Source organism: Sardina pilchardus, chromosome 21 (assembly GCF_963854185.1).
Source record: "Sardina pilchardus chromosome 21, fSarPil1.1, whole genome shotgun sequence".
Classification (NCBI taxonomy): Eukaryota; Metazoa; Chordata; class Actinopteri; order Clupeiformes; family Clupeidae; genus Sardina; species Sardina pilchardus.
In genome coordinates, this window is record NC_085014.1 from 19419078 (window position 1) to 19435733 (window position 16656).

The following is a 16656-nucleotide window of genomic DNA, read 5'->3' on the forward strand; positions in this document are numbered from 1 at the left end:
CACTGCCAATATCTTGTACAACAGACACGATAGCAAAGTCTAATATCTAGCTTTAACAACAGGCTTTTTGTTTCAAGCAAGATCAACCAAAGGATGCAAAGGGGATAGACCAGACGAGGCATTGTTGTTCATCTGTCCATCGTCGTATAATCATTTGATAGGTTCGAACCGTTCTGGTTCGGGCATTGTTGCTCCTCAATGAAACAAGTTCACTCCAGACCGAACTTACCAACCTCAAATTTTGGGCTGGCTAAACGTCAACTGCAGTCAATGACTATTTAATATAAATGTGACCTACATGTATGTAAATAAGGAAGATTTGGAATAAGGCTTGCTGATATTTAGGTGCATGTCATACATATCCCTCCAGTGAACTGGTCTGTAATTGGTCTGTACTGGTGCTTGTAGCATTTAGAGAATGTCTGTCAACTCTATCCAGATTAGTGATGCAACTGCTAAACACAGAAGCCTGGGATGGTTTAAGTATAGCTTTAACATAAATTTTCTCCCGGTAAGTTTATTGTTCATTTCAGCATGGTATTCATGCTTTTGCAATGCATTTGACAAATGTTAACATATACTGCAGAATACCAATCATCACATTAATCATAATATCACAGTGCAAAGTTGAAGTGATGGTCTTTCATTACTTGATACTCACTAAGCATTTGAATGGCAGATATCTGCCTTTACATGTCTGGCTTTCCCTCTACCACAGATTGTTTTGCATTCATTTGCCAACCCTTTGATATAAGGTGATATCTTACAACTGTGAGGCATGCTGTGGCACAGGGCATTTGCAAGACATATAACAAACATACATTAGCTCATATCAAAATACTGTCACCAAAATGACTATGACATAACAAAAAAATCACAATACATCACAATATCTAGTCACATTTTATATTCACTCACACAGTCCATAACCTCAGCCCCTGGAATTGCTGAGTGGCGTCTGTAGCCCCTGCATCTGCTAGGCAAATGTTTGCCATTCTCTCTGAGGTATAAATAGCAGAAGCGGTATGTTTGAGAGGGTGTGAGAGCCTTGCACAGTCTTTGACATGCATGAGCGGGCAGGTACACAGAGCGGGTGCTAACACAGCTGAACATGCCACATATGCCCCGTGGGATACGCTATATAATTGCCCCCGTGGCCTGGCTTTAAATCGCTCACCACTCCAACCGAGTGGTTAGAGTGAGCTGCAGCAGATAGCCCTGAGAGGACATCGCCGGTTAATGGAAGTAGACACAGAGAGTGTGTAAAGAGGCAGCCCAAGGGCTCTGGTATATGGAGATGGACAGGGAGTCCTGTCCAGCTCGTTCTCACTGAAAATAATGTATAGCTGAATGCACTGCAAATGTATTAGAGATGAGTGATAAGCTATATGGAACTGATGAGTTTGTGATGCACTTTGTCATCACATGTAAGAGGTTCCCAGGTGTGGGGATGGAGACCTGGAAAATAATGTGTCAGAATGTATTGCAAAGGCATGAGAGACATGTGCAACAAGTCATTCTGAAATAATCAGTTGAACACATGATGTGTTTTATTGCATGTAAGAGAATCGCAAGGCCAAGGCAAAATAAAAGGCTAATTATCAAGATGGTGATAGGCCTACAGTACATGATGAAAGGTGATATCCCCCGTACAGTGACACACCAAAATGAAACAGAACAGTGCCTTGATCATTTGGCTAATTAACTGATTAACAGGCATGCGAGTCCTCCTTGTCATCTCATATTTGGTGTCCTGAGGACGTCGAAGCACAGCAGGATGCTCAGCTCTCCCGGCGTTCCCCCTGGGAAGCTGGCGCCGAGTTGGAGCTGGGGCACAGTGCTGGTGTGCACCTCCCCCTCCCACATCTGGCTTCCCTGGTTGAGACGCAGCTCCGTTTGGCTCTGTCCGATGACGTTCACTTTGGTCGCCCTGGGGATTTTCACGCGGAAACGCACCTTGGACATGGGCTCCAAATGGCCCATGCGTGGCTCGAAGAGAACGCAGCCGTCGCTCCAGATCGAATAGCTGAGGGGGAATGGAGGCAGGGTGCCGTCCCAGTTGTTGCGCAACACGTAATCACATAGGTGGGATAAGGAAGTCGAGGTCGCAGACCCACCGAACAGGCTAAGACAGTAGACCCCTGCCCCGGGCAGAGCCACGTTGACCGTGACGTCTTTCTCATCACAGGAGAGGAGCACGTAGCGAGAGAGTGGGTACTTGGGTTGCTGACGTTCCTCTCTTGACAGATTAGCTTGGAGTTTCATACCCCGCTGATTGCGAAATGTGACACTACACTGCCCCCGCTGCGTGTTTATTATGGCCCTGGTGTGGCTGAAATCATCGAGACCCGCTTTGAGCGTCGTGTTGCCGGGACCGCAATCATTGCTCAGACCAGGCGGGAAGAGTTTATTGATGTTGATGACGGCACTGCTCGTGCACTGCAGTAAGAACGTACCAACAGGACTGTATGTGTTACTAGTGCTGTCACCGTCCTTCACAAACACCGTCAGTCGATAATAGCCCACATAAGGGCAGAGAACGTGGCAGCTGAGCTGGTCAGGTTCACTTTGTGTGGCGACGCATCTCTTGGCCAGAGCTTCATCCAGGTCTTTGTGGGAAAGTTCGCACAGCATCATAAGAGGTCGGCTGGTCTGGAGCAGCATCTCAAAAGTGGCAGACTCCAGCGTGATCTCGGCCTGATATTGGCATGGTTTGAGCCCCATGTTTTTGGCGCTGTACTGCATGCCCCAAGACTTGGATGGGTTCTCGGGGAAGCTTTCTAAAGGCGAAGGCTTGGGACACTCCAGCAGGAAGTTGCAGACCTCGGGGAGCTCGCCAGACGTTTTGGCCGTTCGAGCAAACACAGTGACGTCGAACGTCCCCTGGGTCGGGGGCCGAAGCCGCAGCTTCATGTGAGTGGTAGTGATAGTGAGGAGAGCAGCAGAGGTGCTCAGCTCTCTCTGTGTATTGCCACTGCGCTGGTAGATCCGGTAGGAGAAGTCCAGAGGCTCTGGGAAAGTCATGGAAATGGTGGCCTCACCAGCCTCTGAAATGGGAAAAAGAAAGGTAAAGATGTTTATCGACCTATTGTTATCGAATAAAGGAAACAGCAGACAGGAAAGAGCACAGTATTACATTATAATACCCCTTCTATTAAGCATTAGTTGTTGACCAGTTGTTGACCAGTTATTGACCAGTTGACAAGCAATGCTTGAAGCAATCACGAACAAACCAGTCACGGTGTGGATGTTGATGTTTTATGACAAATCCTCCTAACAATGAGATGGGAATGCAAACCTGTGACCAGCAGGTAGTGTGTGGGATGGTGAAGCGTCAGTCCCAGCTGGAAAAATCGGGATGTTTTTTGGGCCCTCTTCCGGAACTCCTCCAACGAGATAGGCTGCCTGAGAAGTTGCCACTCCACATCATCTGGGAAGTGGTCATTAATGAACATGTCTGGGTCTGGGAGGAAGTAGAACTCATTGTGGCTGGAAAAGAGGCACAAATAGTTGTATTTACATATGGATTTTTATTATTGGCTTCATTTTCTACTTTATACTTAGCTATATTCTGCATAACATTTGATTAACATATTCCTATGACCTTCTTAAAAGTTTTCTTTTTAATTTTTAACACATTTCAATGACCTTTTTCATTACAGCAGTGAATTTACACTATCTACATCTCAAGCTGCAAGCCAGCCTGTCTCACCATTTGTTGAAGACTCTTTTGGTGAAGTCCACATTTCCTGCCCCCCAGCATGAATCCAACAGGTACCAGTGTCCCTGGATACGCACTGCATTCCAAGCATGGTCAGACTTGGTGGGTTCGTCATGAAGACCAGGCCGGTAGCTGGAACCTTTGCTGTGGCCAGTCACCTCCCGGCACTCGATGCCAACCTCACTGCAGGACCACACAAGAGAGGGCAGTGTGGAGAACAAATCACCAGAATGTGGTGATCTGATTGTTAAGTCCAACGTCACAGGTCCAACAGCTTTTTTTTCCATCAAAAAACGTTTACTAGTGCAACCAACCGGTTTTCACAACTCGTAAACATTGTCAACATCACCTCCATTTCAGTAAGAGTAAAACAAAATGGCTTAACTTTAAGAGATTAATTAATGTAGCTGTGCAGCCAGATGATACAATCGAGGGTAACATCCAGGCTTCCATGCAAAATAGGATTTTATTAGGGTGAGGCAACACGTGAGTAGTAGGAAGACAATTTTTTTAAAGGCTTCTCTGATTAGCAGAAAAAAAATGTTCATTTTACTGTCTGAGGAGAAAAATTAGCAGCACTGAAAGCCGTTGGACCCAGGAAGAGATTTACTATCCCATTATTACATCATTACTTAATAACCGAATATGGATTGTCATCAGTTGAGATCGAAATGTTGCCTTTTTAGAGTGAATAATATATTACAGTCGTTTTCGAACTCATATACAGCGTTCAGATCATCTCCCTCTCTTGCTGACAAGTTTTTTCTGGCACTTGTATTAATATATTTGTTGGATGTTGGATGTACCCGTTTCCGTAAACATGGATTGTCCCAATTCTTTTATTTTGATTTTGTCCCTACCACTTAATCAACAAACACTGCATCCATAACTGATTGATGTAACAGATTAACATGAACAAGAAGAGTTTCTAGAGCAAATTATGACCAGCACTAAACTTTTGCAGTGCTATTGAATATATCAGTGCAAACGACATTCGTCTCTTTATGTGTTTCCCTATCTCTATATGGAGTGCTTTACAGGTTTTTGTTATCAAGAGGCCAAGGTGAGAGGTCAGGAGGTCAACCTACCTGCACATTTCTATGCACAACCTGGAGTATCCACAACAGATGCCTCGGCCTGTCTCGACGACCCGCTGAGGTGAGGTTATCTTCTCAGTCATCCCCAAGTATCCGCTTACATCATACTCTACACAGAGAAATCCAAACACACTCTCATGTCATCTAAATAATTATACAGCTACAGAGATGGCCTCTCAAGCCATGACAACGACTATGGCTACACAACAACAGTGACACATTAATACAAATGTTATGGCAAGGTATGACATACTCAGGACCTGATGCATCTACATTTTAATTAACTGCTCCCTCCACATAATTAAACACTTCATTATTCATTAACAGAATGTATCTCTGGTTGTCTAGCACTGTCTGGCTCTGTACACAAATATAAACTCATATTGGGTGTTTAAGGACACTCATAATCTCTTTTGCAATATTGCAATGTTCAGCCTTTGGCAAATAGCATATTCTTCTCCTTGACACCAAGGTCTTATCTGGTCAGGAATCTTGTGCACATATTGGTCTATAATGATTTCATCCTCCCAAAGCCTAATAAACGAGCTTGCCAAGTTTGCAGACTCACAATGTCAATGAAGCTATGACAAGTTTTGTATGGGCCCTATTTAGCATGGATACAATGTAATCCTGCTAATTCATGATGGTAAGCCAGTGTAATATTAACTATTAATATTATTAAAAATGGCTATGAAGCAATAGACTTCAGTATGGATATTGCAATGCGATGAGTATAGAATAGAATGACGATTAGAGTTACAGTATGGAACTGACCAATGTTGTGGCACAGCCAGATCCAGATAGCCCTTAACTTCTGCAGGTCTGTTGCTGCACCCACAGTGATGGCTTGAGTGATGGCCTTCACAGAGACGATCCTCTTCTTCCTCAGCTGCAAAAGAAAACAACATGACATAATGTCTTAGACACACAGACAAACACACACACAAAAATACACGCAAAAAAAATGTCTTTTAAGTCAGTGATATCTGCCAGGCCAGCCAAAAAGCTTGTTTCTGCTGGCCTGGCTTCTGGAGCCCTGGGAAGATGTGTGCACTTTGGACCTCTGGGCACCACCACCAGTTTAATATGTTTCCTTATCAATACCCAGATAACAGTCAGATGATAATGCGATAATCTCACCTCCTCTCCGGCCTTGATTGCATGGGCATCAATCTGGCTGAAGACGGCTGGGCTCGGGAACAGGTGCTTTTTGAGCTTCCTGCTGCTCTTCCGCCTCCTGACGCTCCCCCTGGCACTTTTCTGTGAGGCTCGGAGTTTGCCGCCACGTTGAATGTTGTTATCAGCGATCTTACCGCTGTTTACTGTGTCCCCCCCTTGTTTCGGGAAAATGTCATTGAGTGGCCTTCTCTCTACAGCATACCCTTTTTGGCTACGCTTTGTACCACCCTTCTTTCTCCTGGTGCTTCTCTGTTTGCGTCTCTGTGTATTATTAGCTTGTGTGTCTCCTATATTTGCAGGTTGCGCATTGTCTTCTATCACCACCATGTGTGATGTTGTATCTGTGCCAGTGTTTGTTGACACCTCAGTCGGAAGATTTCCCTGTTGGTTCTGAGCGCGTTGAGCTCCGTTGTTCCTTCTGCTCCTTGTGCTTACCCTCCCAGTCCTCCGTGAGGACTGAGCTGTCATGCTTCCTTTCTTCCCCACTATGACCCTTAACTTCTTCTTCTTCTTTTTGCTTTTGGGCTTCCGTTCTCTTTTGCGTACATTCTTCAACTTTGTGACGACAGCACCCATTTTTCTTGTCTTCGTGTGTTTCAATAGTGTCTGGAAAGAGATGGAAAGCTTTGCTTAAATGTGCATTTTTAGAGATAATTTAATTCAATGTAGGCCTATCCCAAAATCAATTCAGAAATTCTATATCTTAGACACAAACTTTACTGTGTCGATTCATTTTCTCACAAGTACACAATAACTCTGTTATCAAAGCCAAGTGTCTTCTTATTTGGCATGTTACAACAAGAGCATACAATTAATTAATGCAAACATTCACTTTTCTCTAGTATATTTCATTATGCATTCTTCAACTCAGCTTGCTGGTATAGAGCTCCTCTTTCTTAAAAACGCCTTGAATATAAGGTGTGCTCATATGTTTACATACCCTGTTGGCTACATACATATATCCAAATATGTTCCCTTGGCCTAAAATAGCCCCACATCAACACCCCTCACTACTGTATATCTCACGATCGGCATGGGGTTCTTTCCATAAGATCATCTTTCAATGCAAATCAAACCAGCTATAGGCAAATTGAAATAAAACCATGCCAATCAGTATGATGGAGGGTAGGCTATGTCATGATGTGGTCAAGGTAACTTTATTAGGATGCATAGCCTCCTGGATCCATTCAATAACTGGCTTTTAAAAATGAAAATAAAAAATATCTGCCTGTATGGTCCTTTTTATGGTCCTTCCGGAACATTTATTTATTCATTATTCAATATTCATTCACAAAGAGAATTGAAGTCCTTAAAGGTTGGATTTTTTAAATTAAGGCATTAAGAACAATTTCAAAAGATTTTGTATTCCTCTTTTTAATCAACTTTAGTGTGTATGTGTGCATGCTGTAAAACATACTGTATGAGCACAACTGTATCTCTCAAACATATTGTATCCTTCAACCTGTGCTTTGCTCTGCTCTCACTGTGCAAATATTTTCAGGACCTTTTCTTATATCTTTCTTCTCATTCCTAATTTCACTGCCTCTGATTGATGATATTCAAGTCCCTGAACTGAAGGAAATTACAGAAATCTTAATTGAATATAGAATTAATACATTTTTTGTTTTAGTCTTTCATGTGAGTTTGAGTCAAATATGTTTTGAGTTTGAGTTTTTCTCTCATTTTGAATAATCAAATTGAACTCTCATGGAGTGAAAGCTAAAAATCTGATGATCTATTCAAAAACAGCATAAAAATAATATCTTAAATAATGTAGTATCACGTTTCATGTCAGCTATCAAAAAGAAATACTGAACACTAAAAGGTTTCTGTGTCTTCTCATGCATTCAGTATTTGAATCATATCAGATTAAGCACTAGCCTTTGTCCAAGGTGACATCACAGCCATGGACATTTCAACCACTGGACTTTAAATCAAGCAAACCATCGTCCTCACAGCTCTCTTTAAATGTCGGCGTTAGATTTTAGTGCGTCAGTCTGTCTGTACAGAGTCTTACCTTTATTTCTTGTTTGACAGCGGTGCACCTTGTTCTAGTACGTGGTGTATCTGTGTGTCTAGACTTTCATCTTCTCTCTGCTCCCACTATCATCTTCAATTGATCTCCCCTCCTGAACACCTTGCGAATATTATACCCTGCCCCTACTATATGGGCTGAAGTCCACAGTATAGTATTTACCAGAAGTCAGGAAGACAGATAAAGGTAATTGTTGCTAGGGGTGGAGTAACAGCTGTGCCAGTAGGCCTACCTTCCTGTAATCTCCTCGTTGACGCTGATACAATGTTTGTTGAAGTGCATTTCGCATTACAGTTTTGCATTCAAACTCACTCATTTGCATTATGTCATTTGATGTATAGCAGCACAATTTGAATTTCTACAACAAATTGGTACATTTTCTAGTGTTATATTTAGGGATGGTTTTTTTTCAAATGGGCAGTTTGGGCGCAGCCACCCAGAACGCAGCTTGGGGAGAATACCTCTGAACAGGCATTTCTGTCCAGGATGAATTAACATTCCACTGTTCCTGTTTTGCTTCAAAAACTGCATTTTTAATGTCATGGAAAGTTTTCAAAGGGGTTGAGGTCAGGGAATTGCCATTCATTCTGAGCAGAAATGCTCAGCCAGGAGATGGCGGACTGATGGCATTGCGTAGGCCTATAGTATAGCTACAGGGCAACATGTCGTTTTTCTGGATAGTGAAATGAATAGATAAATCAAATAAAACGAATCTGCTAAATGAATTTGTTTAATATTGACCATTGCTTGATTCTGGAGTGCCAAGTAAACACAGAGCAAGACAGGGCCAAGTCATCAGTATGAAAAAGAGCAAAGGAGATGAGGAACAGTCAAAGGATGAATGCAGCTATTGCTGCTGTTAATGAGTAGCCTATTAGCCTACACATAATAAAATAGGCTAACATTAATCAGATGTTTTGATTGTTATCCTCTTGCTATGTCGCTAGCTGTGCTATTATATTCTACGGACAATTAGTTTTAAGTTGACCAGAATTTGCAGCGTATATGGAGCTGGTTTAACAGTGCAGTGAAACTGAAAGTTAAAATCTGCAGGAGAAAATCATAAAATGACACCGTTGCGTAGTTATGGGCTCCCTATCAAGTTGGCCTGATGTACTTTGCCCCTGCTTTGGTGTATTAGTCATATGGAGGTGGTGGCATGGGATATCCAATGTGGAACCGCACCCTTTATTCTTCATTATAGTCAGCTGTAAAACAGCAGAGGTGGGTGTGTCAGGGAAAGTCGGCACTTGTGTGAGTGCATGTCAAGGATTTCCCTGTTGCTTTATCTTGTGGGACTGGCTGGTACTGACCAGGTTTTCAAGCGACCAGTGTTCCTGGATGGGCCTTCCTGGATGGGCCAGGTTTACTGGCCCACTCCCCTCTCTGTGAACTTTGAGTCTTTATGACCTCCGCCAAGGAGGTTATGTTTTCATCAGGGGGTGTTTGTCTGTTTGTCTGTTTGTTAGCAAATTGACTCAAAAAGTTATGGATGGATTTTAATTAAATGAAAAGAAATGATTACATTTTGGTAATCCGGATCACCGTCTGGATCCAGGAGGCGATTATGTTTTCACTTGACGGAGGTCTGCGCTCTCTGAGTGCTTTTCTAGTCTTTATATAATTTTACTTCTCTTGTCCTTGAGCCTGAACAAACCATTCTTTTTACCTTAGGGTTGGATATCTTCACAAGATAGACTATCTATCTATCAAGACTATTAACTCACTACTGTGCACTGTCATAAATATATCTGGATATTTATTCAAGCCTTCTCAGAGTGATTATGTAACTGGTTTCAATCATTTATAGATGACATGCAAGTTACAGTTATAGAAACAAAATCAACCATATGTCTTAGCATTGTAAAGCACATTATACTTTTTATTATTTTTGCAATTACTAAAGGTACAGTACCACACATAATTCTTTAGAACAAAATACTCCATAAATATATAACTATACATATATACATAAAACATAAATACATAATGCATAATACATACATTTTAATAAAGGTTCGCATGATTCAATTTGCAGCAAAGGACACATGAACCATTGGTTGTAAATGTTCTACATAACATGTTACCACTGTTTTTGTGATTTCACAGTTCATATCTTGTCATCAACCCATAACTCATTGCCTCCCAGCCCATTGTGAGCCTCAGCATCTCTCTCCATTCAAACTGATGTTCGCACCCTAAAAGTATAGGACCACCAGATCGCACAGATGTTTAAGTTGCTTATTTTTATTTTAGAACAGTGCGGCAAACTACTTTTTTGATGTGGTTAAATCTTCTTTAGAGTCCATGATGCTCTTGTCCACCTCACAGTTCATTTTGTTCAGTCAGAACGTCAAAGGACATGATGATGGCCATGTTGTTGTTAGAGCTCCCCTCACAGCCTGCAGTACCGGCGGTGGCCAGTTTGAGCTGGGTGGCGCTGTTTCCTGTGAACACCTCCCCCTCCCACACGCGGCTCTTGTTCAGCTGCAGCTCGACGCGCTGCTCGCCCTGCACGCTCACGCGCTGGGCGCCCGGCACCCGCACCCGGAACCGCACCCAGGTGCCCGCCTCCAGCAGGCCGCTGCGGGGCTCGAACAGCACGCTGCCCCTCTGCCAGGCCGCGTAGCCGCAAGGGAACGGCGGCCACGGTGTCTCCGAGCTGCTCCGCAGGACAAAGTCACAAAGCAGGTTGAAGTCCTGGTTGGCGGCGGAGGTGGCGGCTTTGCCGTACAGGCTCAGCTTGTAGACGCCGGGCTCTGGCAGAGCGACGCTGACGGTGACCTTGCTGCCGTTGTGGGTGAAGAAGACGTGCCGCGAGAGGGGGTAGCCGGGACGCTTGCGGTGATCTTTGGTGAGCACGGCGTGCAGCTCCAGGTCCTGTGAGCTGTTGAAGGTGATGTTGCATTTGCCCTGCTGCGTGACGAGCTGGGCTGAGGCGTGGCTGAACTTGGTCAGGCCGGCGTTGAGCGTCCTCACTCCAGGGCCACAGGAGGCGCTGAGGTTGGCGGGAAAGAGCTCGTTGAGATTGATGGCACCACCTGTGCAGCGGAGCAGGAAGTTGCCTGCGTTTTGGAAGCGTTCACCCGCACTCTCGTAGTCGCGCACAAACACAGACAGCCGATAGTAGCCCATATACGGGCAGAGCACATGGCAGGTGAGCTGGTTAGGCTCAATTTGTGTGGCTAGACATCGCTTTGCCAGTGTCTGATCAAGGTCCCTGTGGGTTAGTTCACACAGCATCATGAGAGGTCTGGTCGTGTGTAGCACCAGCTCGAAGGAGCCAGAGTTCAGTAGCATGGTGTCTGACCCATAGCTGCATGGCTTCAGGCCTAAGCTTGTGGCATTCTGCTGCAGACCCCAGGAGAGGAAGGGGTTCTCGGGGAGCTCCTCGACCGGCGCCGGCTCTGGACACTCCAGCAGGAAGGAACAGACCCAGCTGAACGTTCCCGTGGTGTTGGCGGGCCGGGCGAACACCATGACGCCGAACGTGCCACACACGGGCGGCATCAGCTTCAGCTTCATGGTTCCCTTGGTGACGGTGAGAATCCCGATGGACGCGTTCGGTTCCTTCTGATCAGCTCCGCTGTGCAGGGAGGCCTGGTATGTGAAGTCCAGCGGCTGGAGATAACTCATGGAGATGGTAGCTTCGCCATTTTCTATGAAAACATGGTGAGTCATGGTGAGAACCTTCATTTGGCTTTATCATTTGATGAATGGGCAAGGAGAGAGATCACCTAAGCAGTCTGAAGAAGGCTCTACACCGATAGATAGATAGATAGATAGATAGATACTTTATTGATCCCCAAGGAGAAATTCAAGAGCAGAAACAATTCTGTGCAATAAAAATGAGCTTATGCAAAGTGTGGCCTTTCCTCTCCTCTCTCATCCTGCACTCTAAACTAAAGAGACTGAATGAAATCTGCTCGTGCTCTCGTGTTTCCAAAGAGAGAACTTACCTGTCACCAGGAGAAAATGCTTTGGGTAAATGAGGGTCAGGCCCAGTCGGTAGAATTCAGATGTTTTCAAAACCCTCTTCTCAAACTCGTTCAGAGGGATGGGGTCATTCAATAACTGCCATTCGGCTTCGTCTGGACAGTGAGAGTTGATGAAGTTTTCAGGATCAGTCAAGAAGTAGAAATCATCATATCTGTTAAGATGTGGCAGAACACATTTATTTAAATAGGAATTAGATATTTTTTTTAAATAAATTAACACTCAAGATGAAATCAATACCTTAAGTTACAATATTATAAAGTTCCTTTACATTTGCGGATCTGCAAACAAATGAAATATGTTTATGATGTTACCTCTCACCTTTTGATGAAAGCTTTATTGTCTAAATCCACTCTGCCCGCCCCCCAACAGGAGTCCAATAGGTACCAATGACCTTCCAGATGAACTGCATTCCACATGTGGCTGGACTTAGTGTTCTGGAATGTTTGGCCTTGCCGATATCCAACACCTTTACCATGACCAGAAACCTCCTCACATTCGATTCCCACCACCCTGGCCAGAGAGAAGGTGAAAATATCTCAACAGGATAAAATATGTTTCAGGTACTGCACAGTTCCAATAATGTTTATTCCTGTTTGCCTGTTTGATAATGGCAGCCAATTATACTGTTCATGTATCCAATGGGCCATATCGGCCTAAGTTTATAGTAGGCTATGGTGAGAAAACCACCAGGACATAACTTTTCAGGCCTCTGTGCTCTCTGTCGACTGTCACCAGATCAGACCATGCAAGTAGCCAGGCTTTGACACCTTCAAGGTCAGTGTTAATTGAGGAAGTAATACATTTCACATTGAGCCTAAAAAATGGCATCGTTCTTTACTAAATCTTGTTCATAATTTTAGAATGGGCTTCTCCATACTCTGAAAATAAAATAATTCTAATTGCAATGTTTTACTATGCACCAACACTGCTGAGTGTTAATGAAAGATAAATGCTGGACATATTGCTATAGTTCAGATGTTGTATACCCCATTTTATTCCCAGTAGCATGCCAATTTAGCATAGAAATCTAGACGCCCCTAGCGGCAGCAAATCTAATCGGGGTAGTCTAGCAACTCTCTGTTTGACTTGCGAGCTGGGCTTTGGAAGCAATCACCGAACCAATCACATTGTATATAGAGTCGGTGGGCGGGCTTAACATAATTATGACTGACATGTGACCAGAATTAGCGACTGTTAAGCATCCTGCTATTTGAAAACAAGAGGATGATTTGTTTAGCACTATCCTATTGCGTGCAGGGAATTTGAAAGACAATTGTTTATCCCACACCTCCGATTGAGCCCTGCTATGGTGAGTTTCTAGACCCTACAACTTGATGTGGGTCTAGCTCGCTAGGCTAATGCCAATTAGCTTTAATGAATGAGCCATGAAGTCGCCTACCTGCACATCTGCTGGAGGACACTGGAGTATCCACAGCATACTCCTCGGCCAGTCTCAATCACCTGCTCAGGAGAGGTCACCTTCTTGGTCAGCCCCAAGTATCCACTCACATCATATTCTACAGAGAGAGAGAAAGAGAGAGAGAGAGAGATAGATGGAACATACCAAAAGATAGTTATTTAAACTACAGGCCAGCTAAAAAAAATGAAGGCTATTCATTTAGCATCAGTGTGTCATTAGAGCACAATGTAAATTTGATTTGTGTCAGTCAGATGATCATATCCATGATCTATGTTGCCAAAGCAAACTTCTCAGACGTATTTTTATGCTCTGAAGTAAATGTGCCAGTGTTTTGCACACTGTTGATGTGATAATTTCATGCCTGACTCTGAAATCATATATGGTCTAGTACTATTGGATTTTAATCATTTGATCCTTCTCAATGCCCAATTAATGGGCTGGCCAAATCGACAAGACACACCGTGCAAAACGGTCACATGATGAGCTTCAGTCTGTAAGGTGTCAATACACCCTATTGTGTTGTTATCCTAACTCGGGGGTCGTGCTGCTATATTCCACACTGAGGATATACTCGCTGACAGCTGCTTGTTCCATCTAATGTCGATTTCTAGGTAGCCCGTGGGCCACTTCAGTGTAGGCAGCTGGACTTTAAGTGGAAAGCATGCAAGCCATGGTCAGACAGACCCAGTCCTCATTAGGAAGACCCGCACACTAATTCCCTGCTAACACACACACACACACACACACACACACACACACACTACCAGTGTAGTACTGGCGGGAGGTCATACTGTGGATCTGGACACAGCAGGCTATATTAGATAACATGCTGTACCTGTGCCAAGAAAGAGTTATCATTATTAGAGCTGAAATATTTGGGGGAAAATATTGGGCATTGTTATCCGATTTGCAACATCATTTTTGAAAGTCAAGCTTCAGCTCATATTTTTAATAATTCATATGAGTATATAGTGAATAATGTAAATAATATCTACATTCACCATACTGTTCACCCTATGGTGCTTTCTGCAATGCTATTTGCCTTGTGTTGCCTCAGAAAGTAACAAATACTCAGATATGCTTAGAGTCAGGAGCTGCCTGGTTAAATGCAACCACTGACCGATGTTGTGGCAAATCCATATCCAGATTGCTCGAAGTTTCTGCAGATCAGTTTGTGCACCCTCGGTGATGGCTTGTGCAATCTTCTGCACTGAGTAGACCTTCTTGCTCCTTAACTGCAAATCATAAGAATATTTTCAAATACACAAATGCTTCTAAACCTACAGTAGCCTGCATAATGGATAATAATAATTTGGGCATATGTGGGGGGTTTTTTGTTTGTTTTTCTCACCTCTTCCCCAGCTTTGATAGCATGGGAATCAACCTTCTGGAAGACATCTGTGTGTGGGAAAAAATCTTTTTGAAACTTTCTGCGCGTAGCGTGTGGCTTGAGGGTTGTCCGTGGACCACCTCCACCACTGCTCTCTGTGTGCCTGTTCTGGGTAGTGTCAGCACTGAGCGTCTGCCGTCCCCCAACAGGGTCCCTTTTCACGGCGTTCTTCTTCACCCTGCCGGAGGTGGCTGACGCCTTGCTCTCGTCAGACAGCTGCCTCTTGGCCAACGGCCGCTGGTGATCCCTGTCCATGGAGGCCCACTTTTCAAAGACGGCGCTCTTCACCGAGGTGACACCAGACGGCCGGGGAGGCGGAGGGGATGTTGTGATGCCACCACCGCCGCCGAGCGGCTTTTTGCCGCTTGATGCCTTCCCCACCTCCAGCCTCCACGCCTGTTTGATGACAGATTTATCTGCCACTTCTTCAGATGAAGTCGGGGCGGTGTCGTCGGCAGGGGCTTCTGAGGCCCTTTTAGGAGCCTGAAGGCCGCCCTCCTCCTCCTGAGTGACAGTTTGTTGCTTATTTAGAGGGAAGGGCTCCTCCGTCACTTTGGTGTTGTTGCTGTTATTGCGGTTGTTGTTGTTATGGCGACTGACTTGGATGTCAACATCAGATAGAATCTGTCTTTTTGATGGCGGAGGCTCGTCTCTCCTTCGGTGGAGAACATTGCCCATGTTGTCCTCTTCTGTGATACAGCAAGATATCTGTGAGATTATGAAATAACAATTATTAGAGATTATGATTAACAGATTATGACACAGTACAATACTTCTTATATCGTTTCATGTCTACAACCTTGGCGTTTCCAAGGCCATTTTCACCTGCAGGTACTATTATGACCTTTCCTAGTGCCCAATAGGTAACAGATTACATTTGGAGGTTGATGATTGCAGTCTCAGAAATGCAGCCACTTATGCAAATAACACCTCACAGACAATTCAGTTTCCTCTCATCTCAGTGTTAACTTTAGACTGTGGAAATTCAAATCGTTTTTGTTTTTAAGACTCTGAGAGCTTCTTGTTAAGATTATCAACTCCTAAAACCCAAGCTAGCAGCGTCTCATTCTGTTAAGTGCTCCAATTGTCTCAAAGGCAAGTGTTCTCAAGCCTATGTTGCGCAACTACATCTGGATTAAAATGCTTACCTTGAGAGAGTCTTGCCTTGAACCTTGCTTGATCAGTAAAAGAGTGTCTGTTTGTGGTTGTGTATTTCGTGTGTGTGCGTTTGCTTTGCTCCGATGGATAGTGTGTGTGTGTGTGTGTGTGTGTGTGTGTTTCTTTCAAGCCCTCGGTCCTCTGCCCATCCCGGTACGGAGACCTCTGCACCCCTCGAACCACAGGCCGGTTTTATACTGCACCAGGGGCTGGGATGTGTTGTGCCTGCGTAACCGGGGGATGACAGAACCTAAAAATACTACAAAGCAGCTGATAGAGAGAGCTGCTGTAGGACTTTCCACCAGCCTGGGATTGATGAGTGGGTGCAGAGGGAGGTGTGTGTGTGTGTGTGTGTGTGTGTGTGTGCGTGGGGGGGGGGGGGGGGGGGGGGGTGTAATGATGGGCCATCGAGGTCTCAAGTTGGGGAATGGTGTGAGATTGTGTGGAGGGCTTTCAGTTGTTTGAAGTTCACACTTGCAGATTTTCTTTCAAAGGAATAAAGTTTTGTTTCAAGCTGGGAACCGTGAAGTGATGCATTCTGCGGTGACTTTAGTCATGCCATCAATAGCCTCTTTGAATCGGGCAGTTGGAGTCGAGGATGTACTGCATCCCAGCAGCTCCAATATGGAAAACACTGATCTGTCTGGATTAACACTA

General features: G+C 44.3%; 2 protein-coding genes across 2 annotated transcripts; both read right to left on the minus strand.

Annotated features, from left to right (window-relative positions):
* Positions 1-1622: 1622 nt before the first annotated feature.
* LOC134068580 (kyphoscoliosis peptidase-like) lies at positions 1623-6573 on the minus strand. Its single transcript, XM_062524263.1, has 7 exons — positions 6433-6573; positions 5959-6078; positions 5593-5707; positions 4810-4927; positions 3713-3904; positions 3299-3489; positions 1623-3047 (listed from the first exon to the last, which is right to left on the minus strand). The coding sequence occupies exons 1-7, from the start codon at positions 6571-6573 to the stop codon at positions 1735-1737; spliced, it is 2190 nt and encodes a 729-aa protein (XP_062380247.1). The 3' UTR covers positions 1623-1734.
* Positions 6574-9891: 3318 nt separating this feature from the next.
* LOC134068750 (uncharacterized) lies at positions 9892-15605 on the minus strand. Its single transcript, XM_062524499.1, has 6 exons — positions 14803-15605; positions 14572-14686; positions 13431-13548; positions 12350-12541; positions 11992-12182; positions 9892-11691 (listed from the first exon to the last, which is right to left on the minus strand). The coding sequence occupies exons 1-6, from the start codon at positions 15517-15519 to the stop codon at positions 10358-10360; spliced, it is 2667 nt and encodes an 888-aa protein (XP_062380483.1). The 5' UTR covers positions 15520-15605; the 3' UTR covers positions 9892-10357.
* Positions 15606-16656: the final 1051 nt, after the last annotated feature.

Excerpts from the sequence above, each read along its gene's own strand:
- LOC134068580 (XM_062524263.1), bottom strand. The coding sequence starts at position 6,573 with ATGGGTGCTGTCGTCACAAAGTTGAAGAATGTACGCAAAAGAGAACGG. Across the intron at positions 3,905-4,809 it reads TTGTGCATAGAAATGTGCAG|TGAGGTTGGCATCGAGTGCC; the intron begins GTAGGTTGACCT and ends GTGGTCCTGCAG. Across the intron at positions 3,048-3,298 it reads ACACTACCTGCTGGTCACAG|AGGCTGGTGAGGCCACCATT; the intron begins GTTTGCATTCCC and ends TTCCCATTTCAG.
- LOC134068750 (XM_062524499.1), bottom strand. The coding sequence starts at position 15,519 with ATGGGCAATGTTCTCCACCGAAGGAGAGACGAGCCTCCGCCATCAAAA. Across the intron at positions 12,542-13,430 it reads GTCCTCCAGCAGATGTGCAG|GGTGGTGGGAATCGAATGTG; the intron begins GTAGGCGACTTC and ends CTCTCTGGCCAG. Across the intron at positions 12,183-12,349 it reads AATAAAGCTTTCATCAAAAG|ATATGATGATTTCTACTTCT; the intron begins GTGAGAGGTAAC and ends ACATCTTAACAG.